Source organism: Atractosteus spatula, chromosome 17 (assembly GCF_055471065.1).
Source record: "Atractosteus spatula isolate fAtrSpa1 chromosome 17, fAtrSpa1.hap1, whole genome shotgun sequence".
In the NCBI taxonomy this organism is placed as follows: Eukaryota; Metazoa; Chordata; class Actinopteri; order Semionotiformes; family Lepisosteidae; genus Atractosteus; species Atractosteus spatula.
Genome location: NC_142722.1, coordinates 9,935,843 through 9,959,218, shown reverse-complemented (window position 1 = coordinate 9,959,218; position 23,376 = coordinate 9,935,843). Strand labels below are relative to the sequence as shown.

At 37.8% G+C, this 23,376-nt stretch overlaps 2 protein-coding genes and 1 pseudogene across 2 annotated transcripts; all 3 read right to left on the bottom strand.

The window, feature by feature from the left end:
* LOC148819053 (chemerin-like receptor 1) lies at window positions 1–7,079 on the bottom strand. Its single transcript, XM_088936174.1, has 2 exons — window positions 7,035–7,079; window positions 1–4,944 (listed from the first exon to the last, which is right to left on the bottom strand). Exon 2 carries the CDS (start codon window positions 4,907–4,909, stop codon window positions 3,857–3,859), a length of 1,053 nt encoding a protein of 350 aa, XP_088792300.1. The 5' UTR covers window positions 4,910–4,944; window positions 7,035–7,079; the 3' UTR covers window positions 1–3,856.
* Window positions 7,080–11,420: 4,341 nt separating this feature from the next.
* On the bottom strand, window positions 11,421–15,822 carry LOC148819052 (chemerin-like receptor 1). The gene is made up of 2 exons (XM_088936138.1): window positions 15,453–15,822; window positions 11,421–13,698 (listed from the first exon to the last, which is right to left on the bottom strand). The coding sequence occupies exon 2, from the start codon at window positions 13,680–13,682 to the stop codon at window positions 12,660–12,662; it is 1,023 nt and encodes a 340-aa protein (XP_088792264.1). The 5' UTR covers window positions 13,683–13,698; window positions 15,453–15,822; the 3' UTR covers window positions 11,421–12,659.
* A 5,881-nt stretch (window positions 15,823–21,703) lies between these two features.
* Window positions 21,704–22,725, bottom strand: LOC148819051 (chemerin-like receptor 1; annotated as a pseudogene).
* Window positions 22,726–23,376: the final 651 nt, after the last annotated feature.

The following is a 23,376-nucleotide window of genomic DNA, read 5'->3' as shown; positions in this document are numbered from 1 at the left end:
TTATCCAGAATGGATTGAAAGATTTTTATTCAGTTTTACAATGATAACAGAGTAGTGCAAATCAATAACAACAAACTGCATGGCACACCCAAAGATAAATATGCTTAAAACAAATTTCTCTATGTTGATAATTTGACATGGGATTGTGTTTACTGTAGACACGACCATGTAGTGGCTGGCAAAGCAAATTATTATTATCTGACTGTGGTGTCAGAGAGCTCTGATGAGGGTGTGCCTGGAAAACCAAGCAGCCCAGCCAGTTATAACACTGTATTTACCATTTGCTCTATGTGGAGATGTGGTAGGAGGACACTGCTGAACATTTTCAGAAACATTACAAAGGAGGTCAACTTGCACATTAGACTGAAGTGCCAATGAAACTCATTAACAATATACAGAACACAGTAATGGTGTAAGGAACAAGACAGATGAAGAAGACAGAAACAGTCAAGCTGAAGAACTTGTTGATGTTGATTATTTCTCTCATCTTGTATAGTAGAATTTTTTCTATATCATTCCCAGACAATACCAGGACAATGTCATAAATCACAATGATCATTTTTATGTGAAATGTGGAGGTTAGGTGCACAGAAGACAGATTCCAGTAATTTACAGTCCCATTTTGTGTCTGTGTGAAGTTATAAAAAAGTAATAATTTTTTTGTCATACAGTAGTTGCCCATTATTGCCAAAATAAAACAAGGCATTTTTTCTTTGTCCAAGGCAAAAAACATACAATAAGCATCAAGATAAGCTTATCACTTTATACATGTATACTAGAAAAATAACAATGAACAATGAACACCAGATTTTGGAAATTGATTAATGTTTTGGCATCATTTTGATTAATTGATCATGGCCGACTGTGAAACACTTCAGTGGCTTTGTAGCATAAGCAATAAACTACCTTATTAGTGAGAAGATGAGCACAGATAATCACAAATGAAAATTACAGAAAGGAAACCAATGTGCCTCACTGTGTCTCAAGAAAACAACACCTTTATGCAGCCAGTATGTTTCGGTAGTGGAGCACGGTAGCTTTAGTGATAAATCAATTTGTCCTTCAAAAGTATTGTGTGCAACAGACTAATCAATGGAAAGAATCTTATGATAATCTGTACAGGAGTGACTTGTTGCTGCAAAACTCACATTTGACATTTAACTTGACTGCATGTCTTCAAACTGATCAAGTCCTGCGGGCTCACTCACTGTTGTTCCTGTTGGCCCAGCCTGACCTACTTTGAAGGGTACACAGAGAACAGAAAGAGCTCACATTTTCCGATGTGTGGTGATACTGTAACACAGATCGATCTTTTTAATAATGAAATAACATCATAGCACTATGACTGAACCTGTTTCATCTTGAATTTTAGATTTTAACTTTTAAATTTAGTTCAGTTTTAATTTAAATTTTACAGTTTAAGTTGTCTCTTTATACAGTGCTTGCAATATCTGACAACGAAGAGGAAGGCAGTCTGTGCTGGGATTTGAACCCAGGCAGCACCCACAAACTTGATAATACACCTGTAGAATGGGCGAACAATCTTGAGAGATACTGTATGCATCCACTTTGGATAAAACATAAAACAAGTCTGACTTATTTGTCGCAGTGCATAGATTTTGCAAACATACACTGGCGTCATAATCATTGCACAACGTATCCCACAGCTGTCATGCTTTGGGAAAAGATAACTAAATGGTAATCATATGATTATTTAGGAAGTCAGAGTGAAGCAATAATGTTGGGATGCACATGATGCATTGTTTTAACTAAATTAACTTTTTATAGAATTTCAGATGACTATCAAGGTTTAGAGGAAATTAATCTTCAGACCTGTGACAAGAGTCACTGGCTTAATAGGAGTGCCTGCACAGATAGTTTAGTTTAGATTAAATAGATAGCTGCCGAAGCGATGTTTATTTGAGAAGAATCTGACACATTCCAAAAAGCTAATTTATTCTGCACAAACAAATATGAAAGCACTTTATCATATTTACTGTCTCGTGAACCACCAAGAAAACCAGATAATATGTCAATGTACCGGTACAGGTTTTGTTTACAGAAAATGTGTGTAAAATCAACAAGCTTCTGGTATTCCACTGGGCAGAAGAAATTTTTAACCTATTGTAATTTGTATCAACATTACTCCTTTACGGAATGCTATTAAGCTAATTATTTCAAGGTGTTACAGTATGATGATAATATAATATTATCAAACTATTATATAAGATGATAAGTAGTCCAGAGAACAAAAATGATTACAACGACATACTTTCAATGTATGAAAATATTACATAGGTCATATCTTGTTCATTAAACACACAAAAACATCATTGTTACAGCACAACATACTTGTTAAAAGTAAATAAAATTGCACACAGTTCAAATAACATACTGGTTCTGTAACTTAAGATTTACTAACATTAACATTTATTATATTAGCATGTTTAAAGTTCTTTATAAAACCAAAGAACTTAAAATGTTAACCATGAATGTACACTCCTTACTTCACAGTATTGACTTAAGCATAAACACATTGAATAATTGAGCCTTTTTAACATAATGCATTATAGGGGAGGTCCATATATTAATTAGACAACTACAGCTGTTTTCACTTCTCATTTAATCCTTGTTTTTGATATTTACATTTTGCAATACAGATGACCTTTGATATTGCACTGCAGTATTACAGTATATTGGTCCTGGAGTTCCACAGTCCTGTATTGTTCAAAGGTAAGGCCGAAGTCCTGGAAACGGTAGTACTGTAAGTCATTAGGAGGTGGGGGTAGAACAAAAAAAAACTATGGCTGCATATCCAAGGGTAATTATCACTGGTATAGAACTACTGTAGTCCTTGACATACTGATATCTACATTATCAGAAGACGGAAAACCTCACTCATGATAGTGTCCAATCAATACCATAACACTACAGAAGTACCTCAGGAATATAAACACAAACATGGAAAGTAACTCCAGAACAGCCAATACGGAAATATATGTCTTGGCTGTTTTTTGTACATATCTTTAAATGTAAAAGTAAAGTAAAAGCTAAAAGACAAAACACAAATTTGTCTTTGGAGCCTTCCTTTAGATGTGATAAATGATATTGCAGGTCAAAAAATGTTGTAATACTTTTATGAGGAAGAAATGTGCTGAAGATATTTCACTGAACATCCCCTTTAGTTTTCGTACAGATGTCATTTGAATACATTCTTATGTTTTACTTTTTCTTCTCAGACGAGATTTCTGAATTCTTCCACCCATCGAGACTATTTTGTGCTGATGTGTGTCTTACTTTTCTAGAAGAAACATGAACACCTGTACTTGTATTGTCATTCACAAGATCCTCACCTATCATGCATAATATGTACTCTGGGAACATTTTAGACAGTTCTAATGTTTTACTGTCCAACACTCATTTTTGGGTTCCAGTTTCACACCTCCCCTCCCTCCCCCATATCATTGGTTGAAATGTGAAGTTTTGCTATTTTCAGTAGGTTTTACCACCCAACTTTGGTATCTCTGCTCTTATCATGTGAGATTTCCTGTATGCTGTATGAACAATTTTGTTTAAAGCCCCAGATTAGTATCATTTCCGATACTTATTGAGCCCTTGAATCAGAGTGATTCTTTCTGATGTGACTGTTGTCTGAGAACCGAAAGCTTAGTAGTATGTCAGTAAAATCCTGTATTTTGTTAACATTTCCATTTTAAACAAAAGCCATGAATGCATAATGTGTACAACATGCCCATGTTCCTTTTTTTTACCATAATTATTATTTCATGTATATTAATGATCTCCCACTGTTTCGCAGCTACTGCAGGAGCTACAACTCTTAGGTTAGTCACATGTCTTACACAAGCGTTGAACCTTTTTCAAATGCTGAACTTGTCCTTGAAATCCGTCTGGTTGTGGTGCGTGCATCTTCACTCAGAGCATTTTCGATTTTTGACAGAAAGGAGACCCTGAACTTCTCCTTGAAGTCTTTGCCCATGAACACATAAAGGATAGGATTGAGGCAGCTGTTAGCAAAGGCAAGGGAAACTGCCATACTCATCCACTTCAGGAAAATATCAGGGCTGTAATTATAGTGGTTTATCTCCAGGATGATAAAAATGTGATAGGGTAACCAGCAGAGAAAGAAAGTCACTATGATGGCAGTCATGATCTTGAATGGTTTCAAGGATTTTGCCATTCGGTTTTTCTTCAGTTTTATAATGATAATGGAGTAGCAGAAGGCTATGACAATAAAAGGAATGACAAATCCAAAAATGAATCTTGTTAAAGCAACCACTCCATGAAGATTTTTTTTAGGCATACTAGAGTCATAGTCGTTAAAACAATGAGTCTTCTTATTTTGGACTGCAGTGACCCGGAAGATCAGTGAGGGTGTGCTCAATAATGCAGAGATAATCCAGGCAACGAGGACCACTACAGTAGCAAATCGTGTGGTGCGGTAATTTTGGGACCATACTGGGTAGAAAACTGACACACTTCGGTCAATGCTGATGATGACCAGGAGGAAGATGCTGCTGAACATGTTCAGGAACATTATGAAGGAGGTGAACTTGCACATAAACTTTCCAAAGTGCCAATGTTGGTCACTGGCCATTTGTACAATACTAAACGGAAGAAAAACACAGAATAAGAAATCAGAGACTGCCAAGCTGAGGAACCAAGTGGTGTTGATGGTCCTCTTCATCTTGAAACCAGTTATACAGATCACTATACCATTTCCAGTCACTCCCAGGATGAAAATTATGGAATTTATCACAATGACCACGATATTCATTACAGATGGTTGTTGCATAGTATATGGTTTTGAGTAAGTATTTCCTGTGCTGTTATGATAAGAACTCTTGTCACTACTAGAAATATTGTAGTCATAGTCATAGATTTGCTCCATTCTTGCAAGAATAAAAAACAATTTTTCTTCTTTCTCTGTGAAAACAAGACAATGAAACAAAAATGGATAATGAGTTCTAATGGTAAGAGCATTGAATGCCAAACCCTGGACAACTCCCTTTGGAACAGTGCAAGTCCATTACAGGGCACATGCGTGCACTACACATGCATTACATACACAAGTCAGCTCAATATTGCCAAAATTAAAGATAAAATATCCTAAAAGGGTAAATAATGTGTGCATTATGTGTATAATATATAGCTACTGTAGATGGTTATGGATGCCCGATCACATGTTGAAAAGTACGGCAAGTAGAAAAACACAACATTTCTGCTGTGGAGCCTATTTGGGTGTGTAGGGGAGAGAGGAAGAGAGAAAACATCTGAAGCCGAGGAGTGGGATAGTAAAGGCCGAAGAAGGGAGTGAGAACAGGTAAGGGAGGTGAAAAGGGGTCTAAAGAAATGGAAATCTGGCCCATGAATTCCAGGAAATGTGGGAAAGGAGTCAATATTTAAATAAATGGAGAGTGTAGAAAGAGAAATGTTGGTCATTGAGTGCTTGGGAAATGACTGAACCAAGCTTACGGATAAATTTGGCTGCTAACGTGTTTCTGGTTTTGGAGTCTTTGAAAGCCTGTGTCAGCAGAGATAAAATGGGCAGCTCTGGGCTTGGAGAGATCTTTGATCTTCTCTGCTCCATTTGCAGCAGGACACGTATACTGTACATGTCCCCTCTAGTCACCTGAAGGGCATTGTGCTTGTTCTTTTTTTACTGCGTTTGCTGCAGAGAGGGATCTGCCATTTACATTGAGGAAACCATAAAGAAGACCATGATTCCAATGACCATGTTGTCTGCATCCTTTCACAGGGATTCACAAGCTCCTACAATACACGCAGTAGTATTGTAATTGAACTTTAGGAAAGATTCTTCATATTATTCAGTTGCTTGAAATTTTACATATCAGAAATACTATAGACGAGTTCTGGTTGGTATGGCCAAGACAGAAAAGATATTTCAATCACTGCATCAAAAACATTTTAAATATGATTGCAGTGGAGGACAAAGGCTTTTCCTTTCATCTTTCCAATGTAAAATGCTTTAATTCTATTCTGATTCTACTTCTACAACAGCAAAGTAGCACCATGGAGAAGTGCTCTAGATTTATTACTAAAGAAATTAAATTAAATTCGAATCAATCCCCAGATGAGACACTGCAGTTTTATCCATGGGTAAGGTACTTCATCAGAATTGTTCTGCTAAAATCTTGTACTCAACTGTATAAATGGGTGCTAATGTAAGACATCGTAAACACATCAGCCGAATATATACTGTATGATTAATTAAAAAATCTGGATATACAATATGTGAACTGAATGAAACTTATTTTCTGAAATTTTAAATTACATTCTCAACAATCATGTTACAGTATATGTATATTTTTAAAGTGTATAGGAAAACATGAATGCCCAGAAATTAATAAAATGTTTTAATAGGTTTTTGAAAATAGTTTGGTGTCAACCAATTTATTTCTTGCTCACGTTTATGTTTAATGAAAAATATCAATTTGAAAATACAACAATGCTGCTGAAAGACATGAAAGGTTTTTGTTTTCATGTGAAAGAAATTCCCTTCAGGATCCAAAGCCAGATATTTCACCAAACTTCTTCCATTATAATAATTGCCAGGTTTTATGGACTCACTCCAAGTGTGGCGATGTACATGTACTGTAAATAGATGTAACCACACTTGGAGATTAAACTGATTTTAAATGTTTACTGTACATGTCAATTCAGAATGGATCACCATTTCAAAGGAATTTATAAGATATAATATGAAAAATACTAGATGTGCAATTAGCATTTATCTAATTTAATTCATGTGTCTTATTTCTAGTTAGACTGTCACATCATAAAAGTGCTGTCACGTCATAAATACTGGAAAAAATGAATTGCCTTTTTTTATCATATTACAATTTCATGAAACTGTCCTATAAACAAGCTTATATCTATTTTTCCAGCATTTGATCCATGCCGTACGGACATAAATATGTTTAGATGTCATGCATTTACATTTCTGAAGGGAGAGTGGGATGATACAAAGAGAAAGGTAAGAAGTTAAAACTTACCTTAAGATTGTAATTGACAGCAAAAGGCAAATGTACAAGTCTCCAGTCTCATCTGACTGATCACAGTCAACATTGCACCAGTGTATATGACCAAAATCATACTTCCGTGTAAGCATTGTCTCTGGTCAATAACTTTAAGCCACAATCTCCACCTATTGTTTGACTTCTCCAAAACCAAAACCCCATTCTGGGTGCTGTGTTCTTTACTCCCTCCAGTGTTGCTTGGGTGTCATAGCTGTTAAGCTAACTAACATAAGTTAAATGTGGCTTAATTAGGCCATTGACATATTAGGGAATAACGCCTAGAAAGATAACTCCAATGCTCCAAAACTTTTTTTTTAATTTAAAGCCATGTAAGAAAAGAAAGTTACAAAAACTGAAGATGCTGTGCAGGTGACGTAACTCAGTATATTCTGAACACAGCTTTAATTGACTTTTTAAAAATATAGACGTACAGTATACTCTACAAACAAAAATGGGTTCTTGCATATCCAGAGATTTTATTAAAAGAATGATAAGTGGAAATTTACACACAGCACATATTTGATGCCACTTTAACAGTTATGCACATATAAACTTTTTAAAAGAAATGTAAATCTTTTTAAGTTTAGAAACTTGGCAAATAATACAGAATTTGCATGATACATGTTTTATATTAAATATACATATAGTAAATCAATGTGTGTATCAATTCAAAAACAATATGGCTAATAAGGATCATTTGCTGATCAATTGTTTGTCAACCTTTTTATGTTCATTCTAAAATGTTCAAAAACAAAACAACATGATATATGTGAAATAATATTAGGCCTTGGACAGAGAGATTCAGAGCAATGGACAACATGCTGATGAGTACAGTAGGAGTAACGCATATGCATATGAAGACAGAGAGATAAGTAATCGGTACAGTATACTGTGCATGTCAGGTAAAGAAGAAAAAAAGAAATAAGGGTTTACCAATTGTTACCTTCAAGTTGCAACATGTCGAATGCATAAACCAGTTTTTATTAATAAATAAGTTATTATTAATAAATTATTCAGAGGTATGCCAGCACTTTTCAGCACTTTACGGATAGCTTCTTCTGTTTCACATTAGTTTATCCTGTAAAACTTGCCATCTGTAAGACAAGCTGGAGCAATTCTTGCTGCTGCTGTCATTCTGCTGACAGCACAATTAGGAGGTGGTGGATAATGAATTTTGTAAAGCTGTAAATTAAAAAAAAAACTGAATTGTCACAATCTCTTGGACGAGATATATTGCTTTGTAATTGCCTCTCTTTTAAATGCTGTATGTAATTTTGTGAATCTAATGACATATATTACGAGTATAAAAAGCTTTATTTCTTAATATGGGCAGCAAAAAACAAAACCCCATGAAGGCATTAAATCAACAACAATACAGTTGAGGAGCTTTTAAAAACAGAGTAGTCACAGAGGAGACCCAGGGCCACACTCTCTTTAGATTTCCAAACGTCTTTTAAATCAAAACAGATTGTGGCAAACATCTCTGATTTCAACTGATGTGTCCAACCTTCATCAGACAGGAGAAGCAGGTGTTTTTTAAAAAAGGGATCAGTCATTCAGATGACAGACTTGTGACAAAGAACTATTAATGATCAATCTATCAAAAAATTCAATTGGGCACTGTGCAATAAAACGAGTACAAAAATATTAGATATAATAATTATAAATACAAATATATTTTAATAAAAAGCTCATCATGAATTTACAAAATTGCTATAGCAACTGTTTATTAGTAAACATTTACGCAATTGAATCACCCCAGACAGGATACAGATAAATCAATTGGTGTAAGCGAATAGATACAGTAACTATAAGATGGAATTCGTATTTACTTATTTTAAATAAATCTAAAGAAGCATAATACACAAGGATCAGTTGTTAAAAACAGATGCTGTAATAAAATCTAATTTAAAACTGAAACCCTGAGGCATCAAGGTTCCAGTAAATCCAGTTAAATCCGATATGTTTCTCAAGATTTCGCCTCTTATTTTGTCACAATTTCAAATAGAAAAAGAGATCAGTACTATACAGATCTCTTTATAAAAAATGATCTGGTTCAGGAATGGTCCGATCTTTACATTTTTAAGTTCCCTTGCGGTTTTGCCTACATAGAACAATCCACAGGGACAATGGGTAACAGATACCATTAAAGGAATCATAATTAATCACTTCTCAAGTCTGAATTGCCTAGTTGCTCTGGGGTGGAAGAATTCTTTAATTTTTCAAGTACAATGACATTGAGTTTCACAGTTTCCATATTCATACTTACATGACGGCAATAATAAAATAGGAATGTTTGGTGCAAAATGTGACAAAATACTTTACATATACATACAATGGTGAACTACATACTTATTATTTGTAGTTCTCCTATGTGTTAGGAGGTTATTCAAACATACAGTATTACCAAGAGAATCAGGAGAGAATATACCAGTGTTTTCAAGTGCACCATAGAAGGACTGTATTATCATTTGAATAAATCTTGTACTCTGTACATTGGATGTAGTGAAAAACTCTATTCTTATGCAGTAGGATGGCAGCTGTTAACATATAAAAACTTTTATTATTTTAAAAATGGTCTGATAAAATATCTGAAAATGTTTTCAATCCATACTGTAGCTCCGCTAAGATAGTTCCCTTCACAATTCACTGAGACATCCAAGACGTTAATTTGGCCAAATTCCAGTGTAAACAGAGAATGTTCTGGGAACATTCTTCTTTGGTAGTTCGAGACTCACGAAGTGCAACTGTAACCCATCTGTTCATTCCCAATAACGTTTTTTGACAACTTTAAGGTAGTTCACACAAAATTAAAGAACAAGCTAACCTTCCCATGCAGTGTTAGAAATGCACTCAGGACAACATTATGTTCTGTGAACAAACTACTACTGTTGTCATCAACATTATATTTGGGATTTGGGATACAGCTGGGATTTACTGGAGCAGGGTGAGTCAGGTACAGTACCTTGCTCAGGGGTACAACAGTAGCGTCCCACCTAGTATTTGAACCCATGACTCTTCAGTCAGGAGATGCCCAGAAAACTATCAAGGTCTGTCAAAGTCTAGCTCTGAAACATTGTTCTCTGCAGTTTTTGTACAATCTTTTATCACAAAATTCAAATTCCAAGTGTCCTTGGAAACAGCCATTTCCTAGTATGTTTCTGGGAATTTCGCCAATATCTTCATGTCGGGTTCACATTCTTAACCCTTCACATCTTCATACTGAAGTCTGACGTCATCGTCAGAAAACAAAGTTAAATACAACATGTCACTGTATACTCTACTCTACTATACTGATGGGAAAAAACACAACAGTTTCTGGAAATAGAATACTATATTTATAGCTTGTGTACTTTCACAAAAAGTTTTCAATTTGTTTCAAGCCCTCTGACCAGCAATACAGCTTGTGCTGTGAGGCATTGCAACTTGCCAATCATACGAAAGCTCGTGAGGTGCACTTTTACCCAATGAGTTCCAACTGGAACAATGCCTGATCAGGTCACCTTTAAAAAGGCCTTAATTCAAAGCTGTGGTCTTTGCAAGAAAAAGGCCACTCAGTTTTCTGTGCATTCCATAATGCCTCGAATGTCACCAGAAGCAAGGGAGAGGGCCATTGACATGGTGCAGGCAGGCATGTCATGTGCCGGCGTTGGCAGACACTACGGAGTAAGCTTCTCCACTGTGTCCAGACTGCAGAGAAAGTTTCAGCAGACCGGCAGGACAGATGACCATCCAAGATGCGGTTGCCCTCGAGTGAACACACCAGAGCAGGACCAACACATCAGACTGGTCCATCTAAGAGATTATTTCAGATCTGCCACCTGTACTGCTGCTGAAACTGCTGGAGGCTGCGATGGACTCGTCAGCAGTGGCATCAGGTCCTCTTCACGGATGAGTCACTCTTCAGCCTGTTCCATGCAGATGGGAGGGCCAGAGTGTGGAAGAGGAGGTGTTGCGTTTCTTTTTTCCATCAGTATATTTTTAGGTTGTGCATCTTTTTACCTAGTTGGCATGGTGGCGCAGTTGTTGGCATTGTTGACTTCTGGGTTTCCTCTGGGAAAACTGGCCCTGTTGTCCGATCCAGGGTGTATCCTGCCTTGTGCCCTTTGCTTGCCAGGATAGGCTCTGACTCCCCCACAACCCTGAACTGGAATAAGTGGTTAGAAAATGGATGTTTTTTACCCCTGTTGTTTGGAGGATTTGGGAGAGACTCAGCTCTGCTTAGAAACTACTCCCCATAATCTGTTCCCTTTACATTTATTTTCTTTTTAAAATGTATTTAAAAAATATTTATACATTTAGTTAAATATTGCTAAGAATTTAAAGGCAGCTATCATTCAACAACAGAGACATTGAAATTCATAGGACCCAAATTTTATTAGAGAAAATGTAAACAAAATATGGTATTTAATAGTAAACAAAGAAGTTATACAATAAAAATGTGATATATTTTATTACAATGTTGCAATCACAGTACAAATAATTGTTCCCTTTATTACTCAATTAATAGCCCCAGTAAAGAACTGATTATGAATACCCATAAATTCATAATACATTTGAAATACAATATTTTTAATTTCGATTTTTTTCTACTGTATGTCTTTCATTGGCAAAAAGTTTTCTTTTGAAATTTCCACGAATTACATAATTGCAAAGATGGGTTGATAGGATGAGCTCTACTTTTTCTTAAAGGAAAATGATTGTATCACTTTGAAAATATAGAGCCCACCATTCAGTTTTTTTAAATCATTCGTATAATTATTAAAAACACATAAGGGGGTACAATTTGCTTCTTTTTTTTACCCTTTTAGACCAGAAGGCCAAAAGTGTAAATCTGTTTGTGAGTACTACATAAATCCATTCAAATCAATTAAATTAAATTGGAATGATGAGTTTGGTGTGTGACTTGAGTTTTTCAGAGATAAACAATAATCAGAAAAAAAAGCTGATATTTGAACACTAAGGGTTGTTTTGGTTGCTTGTGGTCTAGCATTTAATAATTCTTTTATTCCAGAATTTCTGTGATTCATCTTTCAGTTGATAGATTCATTTTCCATTCGATAAAAAGGATGTTATTAAAAGGACATACAGTAACATACATCTGTGATTAACAGTTTAGTGGAAATGTAGTCTAGCACCGCCTCAGTTATAACATTAGTCATACAAAACATACAGTGTTTTCAAAATATTCTCCAACTTTACTACAATTCAATCACATACTGCTACATTCACAGCTTGCCTTGTCTTTTTAGTGATAATCAGAGAAAAAAAAACATCCTCATTTTTAAATCTATTACTACATTACCTATAAAAACATTTCTTGCTGGTTGTTTTATAAGCAAAGCTTCTGAAGAAAACCAACTAGAAAACTTAAAATTCACCATAAACTCAATATCTTAAATTGACTTGCTGCCTTATAGTAATTGAAAAAGAAGGTGAAATATTTAGATTTCCCAGTAACACTCTCCTATATATATATTAGAAAATATTTCGGATAAATTCATGTTAATTTGTAATATGCTGAATGAAAGTTAGCAATGTAAAAAGGATCAGTCAGAATCACTTCTGTGCCTCAGTGTCATTTTTCTTTAAGGGTTTCATTTATTCTGCACTTTTTTCTTCTCTGCTATGCTGCATCCTTGTGAGAAACGCATCCTCCATCCAAGACATCTTGAGGTCGCCACCCATGAAGATGTAGACGATAGGATTGATGCAGCTGTTTGCTACTGCTAGCACTGTAGTAATGGGCAACCCATAAGCAAATATTTTCTCCATGTACGCTGGAGCATTAAGAGCCATGAGCATGAACACGTGATAGGGTGCCCAGCACAAGAAGTACAGGAAAATCATCACACGGACAATCCGATAAGGTCGGGAGGACTTGAACCTATAGCTGTTCTTCAGAAATGATACCAAACAGGAGCCAAAACAAATAATAAATAAAGGAAGTACTATACCAAAAATAAATCTGGTGGCAATAACAGTTTTAACTCTAATTTCACCTTCCACGGTGTTGATGTTCAAGAATCCATACCCATAGTTGTCATAGCAGACTGTTTTCCCAGATTTATTGGCAATGTCACGTAGCACCAGCGATGGAGTGCTTAATATTGCAGAGGCAAACCACGTGGCCCAGACCATATTGGTGGCTGTCAGAGCTGTGCAGCATTTTCTAACACAGCTATAAGCTATGGCTGAGAAGCAGCGGTCAATGCTTAGCAAGGTCAGAATCAAGGCAGTGGAGAACATGCTGATGAACATTACGTAGGAATTCAGCTTGCACATGATGAGCCCAAAGACCCAATTGAAGTCGTATAGTGCATAGATGATGGCAAAGGGCAAAAAGAGGCAGAATATGAAGTCTGTGACAGCCAAGCCAAGGAACCAGATGGTACTGGTTGTTTTCTTCATCTTGCATGTCATACAGATGACTAAGATGTTCAGAGACACTCCTAGCAGAAAGACCGTGGAGTATAAGACTGCGTACATATACTTCAGAGGTACCTTCTTCTCCGTCACATTAAGTTCTCCTGGAAGACTGTTGTCAATGAATGGATGACTGTTATTTTCACTGTCATTGGCGAAATAATCATAGTCGTAAGGAAGTGGTGGTAAAGTCATCATAGACAATTTCCTTTGTCTGTGTAAAAACATAAATCAGACAAAGTACAAGTACAAAACACCTCAGAAAACAGGGCACATGAAAAAAAATACATAAAATGAAAACTATCAGCTACAAATACTCATGTACAAATGTCGTACACATTAAAACATTCTAATGCCCAAGGCCCCAGTATGGTGACAGGGACAGAGATCTGTAGGACAAAATATTAAGTATTTAAATTAAACATTCTATGAAGACATACACACTGCATACTGTATGCCTTCTTGTTTTCACTGCGACTGGCAAATATTGTATGTCTTCCTACTGTCCAACTGCAGTCTTCTACCTTTTGTCCTACAGTAAGTGGTAACTGAGCCATTTTACCACTTAGGGCTATTAAATATTGAGATTGAACATCTGTTTTTTGCAGTTAACCATTTGTTTTAGAAAGGTTTTACTTTAAACATTATGTTGATAAGAAATGCTTTCTCCAGCTCTGCTCTTAACTTGTTGAAAAACTGTTGCTCTCTTGCCACTGCCACAGCAAGTATTAATGATGTATCAGCCAGAGACAGAAATAGTAACTGCATTGTATCAAAGGCATTGCTACTATTATACTCTGTAGGGTGCTGTGCTTAATTCCAGACAGACATCAGTTGGAACACAGCACCCCAGGTCTGGAATTGAACCCAGGGCCCCAGTGCTGCAAGGTTCAACCCACTTCAATGAACTTATACAGGTATAATCCAAAAATTGGGTGGTGCGGTGGCTCTGTGGCTAAGGATCTGCACCTGTGGCTAGAAGGTTGCAGGTTCAAATCCTGCAGCTGGCAGAGAAATCCTACTCCATTGGGCCCCTGAGCAAGGCCCTTAACCCCAACTGCTCCAAGGGCACCATATAAATGGCTGACCCTGCACTGTGACCCCAAGCTTCTCTCCCTCTCTGTGTGTCTCATGGAGAGCAAGTTGGGGTATGCAAAAAAAAAACCAAATTCCTAATACAAGAAATTGTATGCAGTATGACCAATAAAGTGATCTTAATCTTAAAATCAATAGATGCAAAACAGCTAGTAAAAATTGACCTAAATTACCAGGATTCGCAAACGGCAGAGACATCTATCTTTTGTTAAAAGGGGGCAATGTATCAGAATGGCTCACGTAATTTTTTTAACAATCATCTTCTGCAGCTTTCTCACATCTTGGCAACAAAGGGCTGTTACGCAAATCGCTTACTATCACATATTCCGAGGGGAAAGGTAGGGGAAAAGACCCCGTGCGGAGTCTAAGAGTTAAAACTTCATTCCAGGGCGAACGTAATCCAAATCGTGCGGTAGAGCAAGGTCAGTGAGTCAGAAATTGAGAGGGTTACAGGCATGAACTAGAAGTCGGAGTAAGCCGCTAACCAGATGCGTGTAGTAGCTCAGGCTGAGGAAACCTCAATAGCAAGCAAGGATAAGTTCCAGAGTGGAAGTTTAAATAGACAAGGTGAGTGACGTTAGTGAGTGCTCGGGTGCTCGTGGGAATGCACCTGTGTCTGCATGCCTGCGTGCGGTCTGTGACATCTGCACACCACTAATGTCATTTAAATTTGCCTTGTTATAATCAAAGAATCAATAAGCAAAAAAATGTGTTAGAGATGCCTGAATTGCACAAAATAAATGACTGAAAGAAATAAGTTTTGTGCTGCGCACTAACGTTGAAAAACACAGTATAATGCTTAACTTTTCCTTTATCCTGCTGCAACTGTTTGTTGCTGCATTCACCATTAATAAAAAAAAAGTCTTAACTTACCTGACAAAATCACATAAAAATCTGTGTTTAAATCTGTATTAAACACTGGTTGGCATGGACGCAGAGAGGATCTTATTTTTTTTAATTGCTCAATTGCCCCGTCATCAGTTTCCACTGGGATAAAAAACTACGTGAGAAATTGGAAGCCTCTGTGTGGATAGATTTTTCCTTCGAAAGAAAAAAAAGGCTCTGATTGCACAAAAAAGCAATCACAGATTGTATGAAGATATCCTTTCGGAATCTCTTGAACTAGGAAATAGGTTAAAAAGAAACAAAGTGCAGATGAAATTTGAAGAAATGAAGTTGTCCCTTCTCTTTAAATCCAACAGTAGCACTTAATCTAATCTAAACATGGTCTCTGGCTTTAACTGAGCTGGAATGTGGACAGCACACTCTTTTTCTCAGTATTCCCCACCTACAATCGGGACGATGAGATTATTCTGCTCAGAACGAAAGTAAAAGTATGAAATCCACAGAAAGTGGATCTCCATATTGATAATACCAGCAAGGAAAAAAGATGGATGGGGTTAAATGCCTGACAATACCTTGACCTCACATTGTTCACATTAATTTGCATTTTAGTATCTTACAAAACTTTATAAAATAACAACAAAAAAATTAAGGGAGCACATTTTTTCCCTGTTGTTGACATTAGGACTTTTTTGATCCAGAATATCTGTTCTGGGGGAACAGCATTGCTGCAGAATACTTATTTAAACACGCTGAAGCTTGTCAGAAGAGTTTTTTTAAACATAGAAGTGTGATGATATCACGTTTTTTTTATTTGTGAAAGTTTATGTTTTACAAAGCATTATGTTATGGAATTTTCCCGTTCTTAGCTGAGGTTTCAGAAATGATGGACGTTGTTTCTCTAAAAAAATGAACATGAATAGTGATCACAGGTTGTATACTGTAGTTTTTGAGCTTGACTTTCGATCACTTGTACACTGTATGTACAATTATTGCATTTCAAGAGACAAAAATAATGAAACAGGAAAAGGAAGCACAATAGAGCAAATCCAATGGGAGCAGCTGGATATAAAAATGGGATGTTTGGCTGGAAAAAACGCTTTGCAGGAGGTTTGCAGTCCCTGCTTATCACTAATTTTAGAGTATCTTAGGTACTTATCTAAGGTAAGTGAACAGGACAAGTGTCACTCACAGACCCAGTGTCACGAATGTCAGAGAGGACGAAATGTGGAATGACAGGAGAGCAAATAGACCCTATGCGTAGCGGCAAGACAGGGGTGAGCCCAGGATCAGCTGTTCAGGAAATGCCGTATAGAAACCTATGCCCTCAGGTAGCGGACGTGAGGCGACCTGGTGCTAGGCAGGTTTCAGGACATCTGAACGTCAATGCTGAGAAAAGGCAGAATGAAAGACCCGGAAATATATAGCCCCAGAGAGAGAGAAACACCGGAAGGACTGCAGAGAACCGGAAATGAGAGACAGGTCAGAGACGGAGTGCCCTGTGAAGCCATTCTCTTAATTATTAAATCTGGATTCTGCCTTGTTGAGTGTTATGATGGGGCAAGCAGATGAAGAAAACCGTGTCTTGCTGACAGGACGAAAATCCAATTGCTAGAGCCCAGCGACAGCTCGGAGACAGACAAGTGGTGAAGGGCATAATCGGAGTAGGACAGAAGGCAGAGGCTGAGGGAGGTTGCTGGGACAGGACGGAGAGTGGTAGCAGACAGGACCGAGCAGTGAAAGAAGGCGAGCGCGGTGATCAAGACAGATCCAGGCAGGCTGGGTGGCTGTGCCACCTCGAGGTTTGCAGGCAGGAGATTCGGAAACACGCTGCCAGTCCGGTGCCCGGCTCAGAGTGACACGGCACAGCTGGGCAGACCGTGTTGGAGACAGACGGAGAATCCCTTGAGCAGGATTCAGGCTGAGTGTCCTTCTGAGATGCTGTGAATACTACCCAGGTCGGAATGTCACTCAATGACAGAGCACTTGATCAGTGGCAAATGGGATTAGCTCCCCTTAATAGCGGGAAGACAGCTGGGACAATTGGCCCAATTAAGTCCAGACAGCCCCGAGAGCCTTCATGCAAATGCTTACAGTTTCCAAGGAGACCGAGATCTGCCAGCTCTTGCTCACCCAGACATAACACTGGTCAGCTACTTTATGCAAGTGAAATACGAACGGGAAATTTGACTTATGAAACTGGTCCCCGGTTCTCAAGGGCTGCAGTTCAGAGAAGTCCCTGATTTCAGCAGTTAGTGTCCCTTGATTTAATAGTTTAATGTATCCTAATTGTAAGAGTATCTTGCATTCCATCCTATTTGGAATCCTGCTTCTTAGAAAAATTGATTTGTGGTTTGTGTGCTTTTGTGGTTTGTTGCTAAGCAAGATATCTTTCACCCACAGTGTCAACATATGTCTGTCTCTGATAAGGATGTGTGACCCAAGGAATTTGTGCTTACCACACTTCTTTTACTTCCTGTGCATTGCATGTATCAATTGAGTATTCTAAGTTGGAAAATATTTAATTAATAGTTCAATAATTAAGTGATGGCACTCTAAGCCTCACCTTGCCTCCATGAATTTGACAGTCACAGCCATTGAAAGTCCCATATAAATATCTCAAAGTAACATTTCCTCATTTCACATTTAACATCTTGGCACATGTAACCAGAACCATGGCAGTTCAGGCAAATTCCTTTTTACAATGACAAGTGGAAGATACTTGTTTGGATAGTACAGATTGCAGTGGAGCTCTCTGAGGGAGGTATCTTGCTTCAGGTTACAAGAGCAGGCCTCCATCTAAGGTTTGAACAAATAAACATCTTTTAATATTTCTGGAGCACTACCCTTATTCTGCGCACCCAATTATTAACAAATAAAAGCTTATAAGTTTAGAATGCTAAAATGAACTACAAACGTGGCACAATTCCTGAGGAATTGCACTGTTGGCCTTTAACAGGATTTCAGTTGTTTGGTCAAATTCTAATAATGAAAAAAGAAATGAGCTGCCGAATATAAGGGGATAGCTTTGGATTTAACTCACCTGTCTGTGGAAATGACAGTGTTAATGAGAAATCAGCTGGTCCAATCCTTTCTCACTTACAAGGAATGAGCCAGGGAGACCTGCTGCAATGGTGATGTTGGGGTGGAGGGAGGGGTGCAAGGGTGTTGCGTGCAGAGCTGTGTTCGGCCAATGAGCTTTTATGCACAGGGAAGCACAAGTGCAAGATTTGAATTTTACCTCCACCCGAACTTTTGTTTCTGTCTGTAACACCACAAAGTTCAGGGATGAGAAAATGTAAGCGTTTGGCTGTCTCCAGACAGATTTTCACCCTCAGGTGGGAAAAAGTCCACTTCCGCTTGCAATCCTGTATGTGATAGTCTCATTGTATTCGTATTTCCAAACATAGCTATAAATGTTGGAAAAGAATTAAATAAAATAATAGAGAAAACAGACTCAAAAAATGAGAGGTTATTAGAAAGCGATCAAAACAGGCTTTGCAAACAATTTATTTAAAAAAATAAATGGCTCTTTATCAACTGTGGGCACAATACAAACATTTAATAACCATTACAAGTATTTTAGTTGCAATTAACACAGTAACTAAGATGGCACAAATAGATTTCCTTCAAATACATTACTGTACACATAGATTAAGAATCGACCTAGAGGCTAGATGTGATCTTGCACTGCAGAATCCAGTGCAATATAATACACAGTAATTATGTTCAGTAATCCCCTTCTCACTTTTGGGATCCAGAATTAACTAATTTAAAACGCAAAAAGTATCTTGTTTAAATGCAAAAAAATATTTTTTTCTCTATGGTGTGAACAAGCTTCTGTAACAGAGGCAAAAATGTGATGACCAAGATATTAACTTCACATTTCATGTGTTCTAATTTGTGGCATGTGGCATTTTATCACATGTATCACACGTGTCACGATCGTAATCCCTCCTCTTAAGGGCGTTCCGGCTCTTCTATATTACCTGATTACATGCACCCAGTCCTGCCCCTGATTATTTAAGCCTGGCGCTCTCGCTATTCCGGGCTCAGCACTGGGAGACGGACGTCCGGGAGCCCGCCTACCAGCAGGTCCAGGAGCGACACGACGGCATAGGCTTCATCACGGCATCCTGACCATCTGAGTCCTGGGCTCGGAGCATCTGGCCTCGTCATCCTGTTTTTATTTCTTGTCCCTGTCCCGGATCCCATTCCGGTTTTTAACCTCGTCTTGTTTCGTCTCGGATGGATCACCCGGTTTTGGACCTTGGACTTCGCCCCGGATTTCCCCCCTGGACTCCTTGGACTTGTTTGCCTGCGCCACGCCCCCCCGAGCACCGGATCACCGTCATCACACCCCCATCTGTCAACCCCTCCTGATCCTCATTATCCTTCTCCACTTACTTCCGAATTATACCGTCTGCATAGGGTCCTGAACTACGCTTCACGGGAGCCTGGACCAGCTCCCGTTACACATGTGTGCCTTATTTAATATCAGCAAAGTATCAGTTAAATTCTTAGAAAATAAATCCATAAGTAACAGACAAAAATAGGTGAGTTTAGCAACATGGGGACAGATCTATACACATTTTGTCTTAGTAAAATGTTTTAACATTTTTGCAACAAAAATATCTAAGGTTTTCATCCTGGAAAAATATCACAAATGTTATCATTTAATGTGAACATATAATCATTTAATCTAATAATAATAATAATAATAATAATAATAATAAAATAATTACAATATTAATTACAATAATTACAATACAATAATTCACTTACAATATATAACAGACACTTTTCTGCTTTTCTGGACACTCCACTCAAAGTAGGGACTCCCCTCCACCACCAAAAGTGTGTACCCCCACCTAGATGATGCAACAGCACCCAGAGTGCAACAGAACGCTCACAACACATCAGGTATCAGTGGGGAGGAGAACAGATTAAGCCAATTCATAGATGAGGATTATTAGGGGGCCGTGAATGGGATGTCAGGGTAACACCCCTACTCTTTTCAAGAATTGCCCTGGGATTTTTAAAGACCACAGAGAGTCAGGACCTCGGTTTTACATCTCATCCGAAGGACAGCACATTTTTTACAGTATGGTGTCCCCGTCACTATACTGGGGCATTAGGACCCACACAGACTTCAGAGTGAACACCCCCTACAGGCCCCACTAACACCTCTTCCAGCAGCAACCATAATTCTCTCACCCAGGTACTGACCAGGCTCATGGCTGCTTAGCTTCAGAGGGTTGCCAGTTGTCAGTTGCAGGGCGATATGGCTGCTGGCACTCTCCAGTGTGAAGGAAAATTGTTGAATGTTCCTTTGCAGCCTCTATGCTGACACAGCTCCCAATACAAACCTCTTAAATATCAAACGAGTGGCACTGAAGTAGAAAAAGTCATATACTGTATGAGAAATACATACTGTAGTTAAGAATGGTAAAAATCAAATCAAGGCTTATTTGGTAAAATGATGCAAAATTGGTCTAAATTCGGAATGTTGTGTTCTGGATTGTTGCTCTAAAAGTACTACAAAACAAACCAACCAGAACCGAGGGAATTCCACATTCAGACAGTTTAAGGGAATAGAATGATTTGTCCTGAAACAGAAAAGTTTACCCAGGGATTTGAATTGTGTATTCAATCTCCTGACATCATACTGTAGGTGACCTCTCCAAGATCAACAAAAGTACAGTATAAGGAAGGAAGACACATTTAAAAAATAGGAGAAAAGAAACAGAAAGCAGGAACCCCTTTTTTTCAGCTACTGTACCTGCTGAGGTCTGAAACATTGTTTAGGCCCACTCTGTGAACTCCTCTTATATTCTTTTCCTTTTCTTGTTAAATTTAAATGCGAAATCCTACTTAACGCTACTCGTTATTCATTCTTCCTATGGGACTAGTTTACACATTAAAGTTTATTATTTATTGGACTTTTGAACTCTTGCAGTTGAGAATGTAAGATCCAAGGTTAACAAACTCAATTTAGATAAGGAATTTAAATCCGATGAAATTTTAATGTTGGTTTTATGATCACATATTTGTTTTTATGACCATTTTGTTTGTTTTTATATTATATTTAGGTAATATAGTACACAACAGAAAATCCCTGATAGTATAACTAGTAAACAGAATCTTGTGATAAAGGGTAATTGGCAAGCTACCCTTCCATACTGAATATAATTTTATTTATACAAATGTAAAAATCGTTTGAAGAAAATACTGACAGTTTACTTAATTGCAGGATACAGTCTTTGCACACCGTTTGTCCTTTACAATGGTGCACTGTTCTGAGATTTTGACATGGTGCTCCTTGCAGTGATTTGTGAATCCTCAGCTTTCTTTAGCCGAGAGAAAATAGACTGCCTGAGTATACCTTTGAATTCTGTGCCCATGAAAACATACAGAATAGGGTTTAAAAAACGGTTGGCCGAGGCCACATTAAGGCAACAGAAATGAGAATTGTGCAAGTTGCGGGCCTTTCATCGCAAAAATATATCTCGAGGATATGTACTCCATGAAAAGACACCCAGCAGATAAAAAAAGCCACAATAATGCTCACCATGATTTTGAGAGGTCTGGAGGATTTTGCAAGATTCCTGCTCTTTAACTTCCAGGCGACGATACTGTAGCAGAGAACTATCAGCATGAAAGGAAGAAGGAAACCGACAATGAACCTCATGAACACAACCATTTCATGAGCCGGGAGCCCCAAGCTGTTCTTGTAGTTGTATATGCACAGGACTTTCTTGTGAAGGGGCTGAATATCCCGGAAAAGAAGCGAAGGGAGGCTCAGAACGGTAGAGGAAACCCACGCAACCAGCACCACAAAGGACGCCACTCTCACAGTTCGGTGGTTCTGAGACCAGATGGGGAAGGTGACCACCACACAGCGATCCACACTGATGACGGTCAGGAGGAAGACGCTGACATACATGTTGAGCAACAGGATGAAGGAGATCGCCCTGCACATGTGAATGTCGAAGAGCCAGTCCTTGTCTCTGGCTACGTTCACGATGGTGAAGGGAAGGAAGACACAGAACACAAAGTCAGCGATGGCCAAGCCGAGGAACCAAGTGGTGTTGACTGTTCTCTTCATCTTGAAGCCGGTAATCCAGATCACTAAACCATTGCCGCACAATCCCAGTACACAGGTTATTGTGTACAAGAATATATTTTTTATTTTCAAGGGTTCGGGTGTCACTGAATCTACAATTGGAATATTTGTACCAGGCATTTCTGGTAGGGGAAAGTCATCAGTATAACCATCAGTATAATCTGCAGGGTCATCCATCTTTGTAATCTAAAAGAAATATTAAAAAAAAATGCAATGCTAAATTCACTGTTGCTTTGTACATATTAACCACAAACTACATAAACTACTGTTGCTTTTTTGGAAAGTCACTTCCTCTAGGTTTGTATCTGTCCAATATATCTCAAACTGGAAATGGTAGCATCCTTAAAGACACGCCACTTGAAAATCTTAAACTTCAAAATATTGCAAGAAGTCACTAGTGGAACATCTTGTGATTTATGGAAAAGGTGTACAAACAAAATAAAATAAAAAATTGGACAAATTCCCCCACTTTTTCTTTCTCTTCTGTGGTGCAAGAAAAATAATAATGAAAGTTGAACCTGACATCATGATGACATGATGACATGATAACCCATGATGACTTATCAGTATTTCCTTTTTGTTTCTGGGAAATACTTTTATTTATTATTTTCTTATTTATTTATACTTAATATCAAGGCTTCTCCATTTTTTAAAAGACAGCATATTCTTTTTTAAAAAAAATGAGATGCCTGTGTTATTACTGGTTTAAACAAAATATAAACCACAAATATTTGATCAATCACATTCTTTTTGGCTTTTTTCTTTGTACTGATGCGTTTGCTCTTAAATTACTAAAGGCACTGAACCCTGTTCTAAACATTTTTGGTC